This window comes from Neovison vison, chromosome 7 (genome assembly GCF_020171115.1).
Source record: "Neovison vison isolate M4711 chromosome 7, ASM_NN_V1, whole genome shotgun sequence".
In the NCBI taxonomy this organism is placed as follows: domain Eukaryota; kingdom Metazoa; phylum Chordata; class Mammalia; order Carnivora; family Mustelidae; genus Neogale; species Neogale vison.
In genome coordinates this window covers 53,112,171-53,122,500 of record NC_058097.1, presented here as the reverse complement: position 1 = coordinate 53,122,500, position 10,330 = coordinate 53,112,171, and the positions used below count along the sequence as shown (strand labels likewise).

Sequence of the window (10,330 nt, the reverse complement as noted above, 5' to 3'; positions counted from 1 at the left end):
AGACAGGCCAAACCAGCAAGCAGACGCCTAAGCCCATGTGGATTCTCCAACAACCCAGGAGAGGGGGCATCAGGACAGGCACGGAGAACCACAACCCAAGTCCACCCGAGACTTGCCCCCACCCCAGTGGCCATTGGCGCCAGACAGTGGGCAGCACCATGGCCATGAACCTTTTGCAGAACTGGTGCCAGGGACTGGATGTGGACACACACCAGGCCCTGCTGGAACTCAGCATCCAGGAGGGCCTGGAGCAGCCACCATCAAGGCTTTCTTGCAGCTGGCCCTCCTGCCCCTGGGCACGTTCAGGCTGTGAAACACCAGGGCCAAGAGGGACTAGAAGGCCAAGGCTTCCCTGGTGGAATTTGTGCAGGACATAAATCATAAATGTGTCCCCAGGGAGATCCCAGGCAAGGACCCCTCGGAGGACCCAGGAGTCCTAAGGCCCATGAGACGCCTGGTGCTGGATGACAGGCCCTGGAAGGCCACAGAGTCCTGGGCCCCTGGGGACATACTCCCCTCTCCAGCCTCCAAGACACAGGCCCAGGGCTCAGAGCCAACCGCCAAGAGGGCTGGCCCACCTCCTAGGAGGGGCCGCAGGGCTCGCAGAAACAGAGCTAGAGGCAACAGGTGGGCCCCGAGGGGCCAGAGCACCGAGGGACGGGAGCAGCCGCCCACATCTGCCAGGCGAGAGTCGGAGGCCTCCTCCAAGGGCAGCCTGAGCATCGTGCTCGAGGAGCTGGACCAGGACGACCTGAGCGCGGACGAGGCGCTGAGCGCGCTGTCCACCACGCTGCACCAGGCCGCCAGGGAGCTCAGAACGAAGGAGTGGGCCCTGCAGGGCCGCACCCACGCACGAGAGGGGACCCACGAGTTCTTGGCCCTGGTGACGGTGACGGATGAGGCCAAGCAGGAGCCGACGGAGAAAGAGGCCTCAGAGCCCCAGGCGGTCAGCCTGGACAGCAGCGGCGGCAGAGCGAAGCCCGGAGCCGCGTCCCCGACTTAGTGGCCCTGCTTGCTGTGCGAGACGCGGGCGACGAGGAGCCCGTCGACGGCGATGCTCCCGAAGGCGAGTCGCAGCCGAACGGGGAGCCGGGAGACGAGGAGCTGGACCACCCCGAGTTTGTGGCCATTGTGGCCTCTACGGACCCGTCGGACCCCTCGGCCCGCGAGGAGCTGCTGAAGATCGCTTCCGTGATCGCGTCCCTGGGCTGGAGACCCCGCACAGACCCAACCGATACCCTGGGCGAGGTCCTGTCCGTCCTGTGCCAGGACACTGGGGGAGCCCGCGTGCAGGTGCAGGATGCCGGCCGCCGGGTGGACGGCCTGGTGCTGCGGAAGGCCACGGGCGGCGGGAGCCTGCGGGAGTGCGTGTGCGCCCTGGCCGCGCCCGACCCCCCGCCGCCGGGCAGGAGGGCGCCGTGAGGCCTCCTGGCGGGCTGGGCCGACGGCGGGGCGGGGAGCTCGTGGCGCTGCTGGCCGCGCGGGACACGGCGGGGGTGACGCCGGAGGCCGGGGACAGCGGCCGGGAGGGCGGGCGGGGCGGGCGCGCCGGAGGCCAGCTGGGCGAGGTGCTGGAGCTGCTGGCTGCCGGGGAGGGCGCGGCGGCGGAGGCGGCGGCGAGCGGAGAGTCGGGACCCGAGCGCCGGGCGACCGGGAAGGCGCGGACCAAGCGGGCGCGCACAGCCTCCGGGACCCTGGGCGAGATGGCGGCTGCCCCGGGCCCGTCGGGCTCCCGCAGACGCCAATGGGGAGGCGGAGGCCGCGGCGGGCGGGCGGTCACTCCCGAGACGCGCGCGGGGGACCGGGCGGCGGCGCAAGGGAAAAAGAAGGGGCGCGCGGGCGCGGAGGCCCAGGTGCAGGCCGGCGAGGTCGGGGCTCAGCCGGCCCCCGGCTCCGAGTCAGCCCGCGGGAGGAAGGCTCATCGCGGCGGGAGGCAGCTCCTCAAGTGCCGCTAGGAGAACCCGGAGTGGCGCGGCCGCACCTGGGGCGCTGCCCCCGCCCCCCGCGGCAGAGGCGGCCTCCCGGCTTCACCGCGCCACCCCGGCTCCGCCGCGCCGCGGGCCGCCCACCTCCCCCGCCCCTCTCAGTCCAGCCATAGCGGGTGGCGGGAGCCGTCCCCAGGAAAGAGGGAGAGACACGCGGACACCCCAGAAGCAGTAGCCCCAGGGGATGGGACGGCGTCTCGGGGCCCACCCGGGGGCCTTGGCTTCGGGCGGCGCCGGGTTAGCACGGGGCAGAGCGTGGCCCTGGGGCGGTGGAGAGGCTCGCTGTGCCAGAAAATTCTTTCAGGTTCTCTGAGAGGCGGCCATCCTTCCAGACACCTGCTTCTGGCCAGCGCCTGTGGGCCCCTGTCCCCGGGGCCCCAGTCTCATGGGGCCTGGGGCCTGGGATGGAGCCTGGGCCACCCAGCTGGGCTGTGGGTGTCTGAGTGGAGTGGACGCCTGAAGGCTGATCCTCCCTGCTTGGGGGAGGAGATGATTCCAGAAAGAGGGGCAGCCGGAAGGGCAGAGGGGGCAGCTCCTGGGGGAGGGAGAGGTCCTCTAGGAGAGGAGGGAGTACAGGTAGGTAAGGGTAGGGCAGGGCAGGAAGAGGAGGAGGAAGAAGAAAGGGGGGGGCACCAGCCCTGCCCCCCTTAGGTGCAGCTGAGACAAGTGACCCAGTTCCTCAAGGCAGCTGCTACTGTCCACAGGCTGAATCTGTCATTCAGGCTGCCCAATGATTTCCAGGAACCTGAATTATTTGCCACCATTTGCAATCCGGTAAACTCCGGATATCTGGCTTCCCTCAATGGCTGTGCAGGGCAGCTCACCTTCCTCAGGCCTGTGGTCGCCTCTCCACCCCCACCCACACCTGTTGTCCCAGCAGCTGTGCCGCCTGTCCCGTGAGCTGACCAGGCCCTCAGTAATGGCCTTGCAGGGGGCATAAGAGGAGGCAGGTCCCGGGATCACCCTCTGAGTGACTCAAACATCAGAGGGGACCCTGAGGGCAGGGGCGGGTCCAGCCAGTGTAGGAGCTGCCCTGGGAATGGGAATGGCTGGAGAGGAAGGAAGTGTCCCCAGGAGGGAGCTGCAGCCCAGCCCCCAGGTCCCCCCAGGAGCGTGGCTCAGCGCTGTGGGGTTCAGCACCTGCTATCCCAAGTGTGGCTGCTTCCGTGGGGTGTCCCTGTCCCATGGTGAAGCGGACATCAGCCCTTACAGCCCACCTCAGCGTGTCCCTTCTGGGAGTGCTCTGTACTGGATGCTGCTCCTAATCCTCTCGCCCTGGGGCTGTGTGTGTGTCTGTGCCAGAGTCCCTGTCCCCAGGGAGTGACAGGCCCATTGTGCCGGGAGGGCCCTCCCTCCAGGTCTCCAGGAAGGTGCAGGGGCCTGGGGGTGCCCTCACAGCCCGACTGGACTGTGCAAGCCCCACCTAGGGACACCCAGGTGCAGAAGCAGACTCAGGACATTCCTCAACCATTCTAGAAGCTTCCTCCCTCAGAACTCCAGGGACCTCCGTGGGACAGTTCCTGAGATCACCAGGGAGCAGGCCAGGGTGGGCCTGGGGCTGGGTCAGGGGTACAAGCCCCCTCCTCCTTGGGGTGATGGATGGCCCTGGGCTGAACAGCCTCTGTGGACACCAGAGGTGGGGAGAGCCCCATAGCAGGTGTAAGTGCCTCTCCTGGTGCACTTGTCGCCTGGGACCCTTCAATAAAGTGAGCTGAACATTTGAACATGCTGGTCTGGTGTCTCTGTGCTCTGGATGGCGGGGGCGGGGGTGGTAGGCAGGGGATTGTCTGAGGTTGGAGAACAGATGCCCCACCCGCCATAACTGTAGTTCAGCCAGAACACCTGGGCCAACCCTATCACTGATCTGCAACCCCTTTTCCACCCTGTGTTAGTGCCTATGCCCCTCACCTGGCTCCCTGCCCCAGTATCACCTCCCCCAGCACAAACCTGTCCCCACCAGGTTTCTCAGACCCAAAGCAGGGATGTATTTATCACTGGAGCCTGGGAAGCCTCGCAATCAAGGCTGAGATCCACTTGAATCCCTGATCCTTGGTATGTGCTCTAGCAGGGATCTGAACCAGCCCCACTTCAGGATTGATTTAACAGCTCAACAACGTTCGTTTCAGAACCTGCAATTTTCCCTGTCCGCTCTTCATTATCACAAGATGGCTGCTGCCACTCCAGACATCATGTTCAAAGACAGGAAGCAGGGCAAAACAGAAAGCAAAAAATGTCTCCTCATTAGGATGGGAACACCTTCTCCCAGAATTTGTCGGCAGACCTCCTTTCATATCTCTTTGGCCAAGACTGAGCCTCATGGATACCCCCTCACCAGGGTGGGGTTGATTAAGGTCAAGGAAGCTCTGTCTTCCACCTGAACAAAATCTAGGTTCTGTTTGTGGGTAGGCACTAGATATTATTTCATTCGTGTCTGGTTATCTATCGCTGCACCAGAAAGTGCCCCAGAACTTCGTGCTTAGATCTTCATATACTGGGACTACTAGAATCTCCATCTTACTGAGGCACTGAGAAGTTTGGAGGCTCCCCCAACCCCACACAATGGGCACGTGTCAGAGTCAGAGCGGGCTTTGAACCTGAATCTCCAGGATTGCAAATCCCTCCTCATCCAGGAAGTTCTGTAATCCCTGGCCCTCCAGAAGCACCTGCCCCTTCAGAGCACATGACAAGGAACGTGGGCGAGCGCATGGTTGCCTAGGAAACAGCTCTGAGAATCCGAATCTGCTCTCCGGTTTATAAAATCGAGGGCATTCGTCTCTGACTTGCATGCACAGTTAGCTACAAGTTACTTGCCACCTGCCAGAGATTGTGGGGTGCGGGGCAGCCTTGGTTTCCCAACTCCCTAGCAACTTAGAGAGCCCTGACCGTGGGCATTGTCGCTGGGACAATCACCCCGACATCGTGGTGGTTTATTTTTCACACCTATTATCACACATCAGGACAGTGGCTGTGGGTCTTTTGGATTCTAGAAGCCATAGGGGCAGCTCCCGTTGGGGTATGGTCTTCTGGTGGTTTGCGGGACTAAGTGGCCAGACGGCTCAGTGGCTGTTGTCGCTTCCACTCCCACGAAGCACTCAGTACATTCCCCTCGCATGACGTGGGCCCAGGCAAGTCACCAATCGCCTTGATGTTTTGGGGGTGGCGGTGCCTACTTCCCCTGCAGGAGCCACACCAAGCAGCTGCTTGGCCACACTCCGGAGTGGAACCCTCCTTAGAAAACAGCAGGGAACGCGACGATAGAGTGATCTTAACACAGGACCGCCTTGCAGCAAAGGCAAAACCTCTTTCCATGTGGCTTTCCAGGTCTTGTCTCCCCCACCAGACTGTGTTTTCATCAAGGCTGCGGATCAGATGGTCCTCAAATGAGGATATTACCTCAACTGCCTCTTTAAACACCCTCTCTCCAAATACAGTCACACCCTGAGCTCCTGGGGGTTAGGACATCAGCATGTGAATTTGAGGAGAGATACAATTCAGCCCATAACAGTGGGAAAGTCTAAACTGGAGACAGTGTGAGCGCAGGGTTTCCCCCCCACCATCCTCCTCAGGTGGGGGAAGGTCCTGGTTATAAGAATGTAGGATCTGTATAAACAGAGACCAGTGTCCGATGTGTTCGCTGTGTGGACCCCCGCTGCCTAGAACTGTGCCTGGCACAGAGGGGAAAATCCATGTTAGCTGAAGGAACACATTCGTATGGGAGGCTCATCTACAAGACGCCATTTTGACCCCACTGGTTTCCGCACTGATCCCTTCTGGAGTGTTAGCTCCCCATCCTGAGGCCACAGTTCCTACGAATCCTGTTTTAGGGGCACCTGGGTAGCTCAGTGGGTTAAGCCTCTGCCTTTGGCTCAGGTCATGATCTCAGGGTCCTGGGATTGAGCCCCACATCGGGCTCTCTGCTTAGCAGGGAGCCTGCTTCCCTTCCTCTCTCTCTGCCTGCCTCTCTGCCTAATTGTGATCTCTATCTGTCAAATAAGTAAATAAAATCCTGTTTCAAATTGTTTGTGATGAGAAATTGTATTTAATCATTGCACATTTTTTAAAAGATTCTGTTTATTTGTTTTATTATTTATTTGACAGACAGAGATCACAAGTAGGCAGAGAGGCAGGCAGAGAGGAAGAAGCAGACTTCCCACAGAGCAGACAGCCTGATGCGGGGCTCCATCCCAGGACCCTGAGATCATGACCTGAGCCGAAAGCAGAGGCTTTAACCCACTGAGCCACCCAGGTGCCCCACATTGCACATTTTTTTAAGATTTAATTTTTTGAGTAATCTCTGCACCCAACCTGAGACTCGAACTCACAATCCCAAGATTGAGTGTCCCGAGCTCTCCTGTCAGAGCCAGCCAGGTCATTGCACATTTTTTATAGGAAGCAGAACATTGCTGAGGCTGGAAATATTTAACTAACAAAACATTGCTAGTCCTGTCAGAATTAACTCACCTTATCCGGAGGTGGGAAGAGTCTTCTAGAGTGAGAAACGAATCTGTGTGCTTTTACTGCGTTCACACATTTTCACGAATAGAAGTGAACTAAGGCAGGACACCTGGGTGGCTCAGTGGGTTAAAGCCTCTGCCTTTGGCTCAGGTCATGATCTCAGGGTCCTGGGATCGAGTCCTGTCTGGCAAATAAATAAATAAAATCTTAAAAAAAAAAAAAAAGAAGTGAACTAAGGCTATAGCAGCTTATGGAGGGAGAGCCTGACACTTAGGGCATTCTGCAGAAGCCACAGCTGCTGTTCCTAAGATCGTTCTCTGCACGATGAGCAGAGGTGTCTCTCCAGGGCCCAAGGACACCTGCATTTGCCAATGGTGGGAAAAAGACTTCCCAGAGTGGGTGTTTCCTTCTCAAACCGAATCAGGCCTAAGGAGGCTTATAGAGACCCCCACACAAGTCTTCGTTGCCGTATCATGTTCTGAAATTTTTTTTTTCCCAATTATGTTCTGAAATTTTTAACTCACAACATTTGGGAATCAAGAGATGCCTCACCCCACGATGGCATTTCTGCTGAGCTGAGTCCTGGCTCACCCTTGGTGTGGGGGCGGGGGCACAAAGTCTCTACTTGCCGGAGTCCCTGTCCCACGCTCTTCTCCCCCTCATGACCACTGCCTGGTCTCTGCAGATACTTGAGTTTGGGAGTCCTGCTCTAGTGTCATTTGGAAAGCAGCATGGGTCAACCAGAAATGTTTTGGCTACAAGTTACAGAAAGCCAAACCAACAGCAGACATAAACAATATGGATATTTCTTAGTTTCTTAATTAGAATTTTGGAGGAAAGGGGCTTCTGGGTTTAATTAGCAGGTCAAGTACGTTATCTTTCTATTCCTCCACTTGTTGCCTTTTGCTTTCCAGTTTATTGCCTCATGGTCACAATATGGCTGCCAAGCCTCAGACATCACATTTTCACACAACAGGCAAAGAGTGGGCAAGTTGGGTGGTGACAGTCCTCTCCTCTCTTGATTCTCCTCTTTTATCCAGTAGCAAACGCATTTCCCAAAAGCGGCCAGCACACTCAGTGGCCAGAACTGGGTCACTGCCTACCTGTGGCTGCAGGGGAGTCTGGGAAAGAGGGGTGCAGGCTTTCTTCACCTCTTTTATATGAGGTAGTAAATGGGAGAGGAGTTGGAAGTGACTGTTAGATCAGCCAATCAACAATACCAGTGCTGAGGTGAATTCATGCCCACTGAAAAAATAATTTTTGAACACTGAGAGACAGAGACAGCAAGATGGATATTTCCTTCTCTCCTGCGGCTGCAGTGGGAGGGATAGATACTATTTTGCATCATAAAATCCATTTAGAGAAACAACTTCTGGGAGGTGGGGGAGGAGGAGGGAAAAAAGAACCAGCTTCAAGAAAGTGATTGAGACCATTCCCAAAGCATCCGTCTTGTTCCCTGTGCAGACAAGGGTCTCCATTACCAACATCCTCTGTTCCCTGTTCATTTAAGCCTGTCCTTGGGAAGAATTTGTGCAAGAGTCTGGAAATTCTCTTAGAAATTGTTGCAATATTTGAAGAAAAATGACCCCCCCCAAGCCTACATTTCTGATTGCCTGTTTTCCTTGATTATTTGTTGCCATGGTGATAATGAGGTCAAATAGACTCTTTTTTAAAGAATAAATAACAGTAGTTCTTTATTAAATCAGGCAAAGATCACTTCTCTTCCACGAACATGTTGAAATAAAAGTGCAAGGCTCTTCTAGATTTTTTTAAAAGATTTTATTTATTCACCTTTGAGAGAGAGAGAGAACAAGCAGGGAGAGGGGCAGAAAGAAAAGCAGGCTCCCCGCTGTGCAGAGTCAGTTGAAGGGCTCGATCCTCGACCCCGAGATCATGACCTGAACCAAATGCAGACACTTAACTGACTGTGCCACCCAGGAGTCTCCAGATGTGTTTTTTAACGAAGTAATTGAAAGTCTCCTCCCGGGGCTCCTCTCCGCTCAACAGGGATCCTGCTTCCTCCTCTGTCTCTGCCTGCCCCTCTGCCTGCTTGTGATCTCTGTCTGTCAAATAAATAAATAAAATCTTAAAAAAAAAAAAAAAGAAGGTCTCCTTTCAACTAGGGCAACAAAAGCACTTAACACAACGTGGGGTCCGCGCACCTGCGGATGGTAATTATTAATATTACGTCCAGCGCGCCCTCTGGCCGTCAATGGGAGAACAACAAGACTAAGTCTGTGCGGGGCGTGCGGGGGGCTCCCAGTTTGCTGTGTGGACGGTTATACCTAGCAGCCCTAACAAATACCACGGGTTTCGTTCCTGGTGCTCTTAGACTGAGCCAGAACACGTGACTACTTTGACCAACAGGATATGACAGAAGTGACACGATGCTGGTCCTGGACCCAGCTTTTAAGAGGACAAGCAGCTTCCATCTTAGTCTCTTAAAGCCGTAAGAGCATCATCGCGCTCTAAGAAGGCGCCTGGGGGAACAGAAGCTCGCCCTCTGAGTGAAGAAGCCATCTGGAAAATGGATCCTCCAGCCCCAGCCGCCTCAGCTCATGGCATCCGGAGCGGAGATGACCCCCAACCCAACCCTTTTCAAATTCCTCCCCCACAAAATCATGAATGACCTTAGGAAGAGAAACCATTAGGTGCTCATTTTACAGAGGAGGAGACCGAGGTTCCAAGAGGCCCACACAAGTGGGAAGCACTGGAACCAGACTTGTGAACTGGGGACTGCCTGGCCCCAAAGCCTCTGGTCTTTCTCACTGCCCTATTTAGGAAGAGAGATGGGCTTTGGGCCTGCAGGGGCCTGACAGAAGGCAGAAGGGGCCTTCTGGGCCCTGTAGCTGCTGCTCCTCCTCTGACTGCTCCCTCCCTTAGAAGTAGAGTTTCTACAGAACAGAGTTTCTCCCACTCAGCCCGATTTGTCCATGCCAAGGGAGGTTATGTGGGAGAGAGAAGGCTGAAGACCTGGCATCATTTTGGCCTTGAGTTCTAGGGCCCCTTGAAGACAGGTGATGTGAGGGAAGGTGATGTGTCACTCTTTTTTTTTTAAAGATTTTATTTATTTATTTGACAGACAAATCACAAGAAGGCAAGGGAGGCAGACGGCAGAGAGAGAGGAGGAAGCAGGCTCCCCACTGAGCAGGGAGCCCAATGCAGGGCTTGATCCCAGGACCCTGGGATCATGACCTGAGCCGAAGGCAGAGGCTTAACCCACTGAGCCACCCAGGTGCCCCAAGGGTGTCACTCTTTGAATGGTCCTTAAGTATCCAGGAGCTGGTCTTGCCCATTCTTCTTCCTTCTTCTTTAAGATTTTATTTATTTGAGAGAGAGAAAGCATGAGCAGTGGCAAAGGGCAAAGGGGGAGGGAGAAGCAGACTCCCTGATGAACAGGGAGCCCGATGCAGGGCTCAATCCCAGGACCCATGAGATCATGACCTGAGCCCACAGCAGATGCTTAACCAACTGAGCCACCCAAGTGCCCCCAGAATGGAGGATTCTGAACACCCAGCAGAAGCACGCACTTGCTAGGCTGTGTCCCAGGCCAGGGAGGTGACATTACTGACCTGTCCTTGCCCTCACAGATGTCACAGTCCAGTGTAGGGGGAAGGGGTCACTAAACAGGCATACTGGTTATCTACTGTTGCATAACAAATTACCTCATAGCTTAGAGGTTAACTACCAAGTAGACAAGGTGAACATCAGTGTGACCAGGGCTCCATCTGGTGGGAAGGAATGGCAAACAACGGGGTCTGTGACAAGATAGGAAGTTTTACTGGTAACTCCCACAGTTGTACTGGCAGAATAAAACACAAGATGACCTGTTAAATTTGAATTTCGAGAAAAAACAAAAGAAGATTTAGTATAAGTATGTCCCATGCAAC

The 10,330-nt window shown here is 55.9% G+C and overlaps 1 protein-coding gene across 1 annotated transcript; it reads left to right on the top strand.

The window, feature by feature from the left end:
• The first annotated feature begins 445 nt into the window (after positions 1–445).
• On the top strand, positions 446–1,955 carry PNMA8B (PNMA family member 8B). The gene is given in 3 exon segments (XM_044260112.1): positions 446–889; positions 964–1,444; positions 1,447–1,955. Coding segments are annotated over 3 exon segments (1,434 nt in total).
• The last annotated feature ends 8,375 nt before the right edge of the window (positions 1,956–10,330 follow it).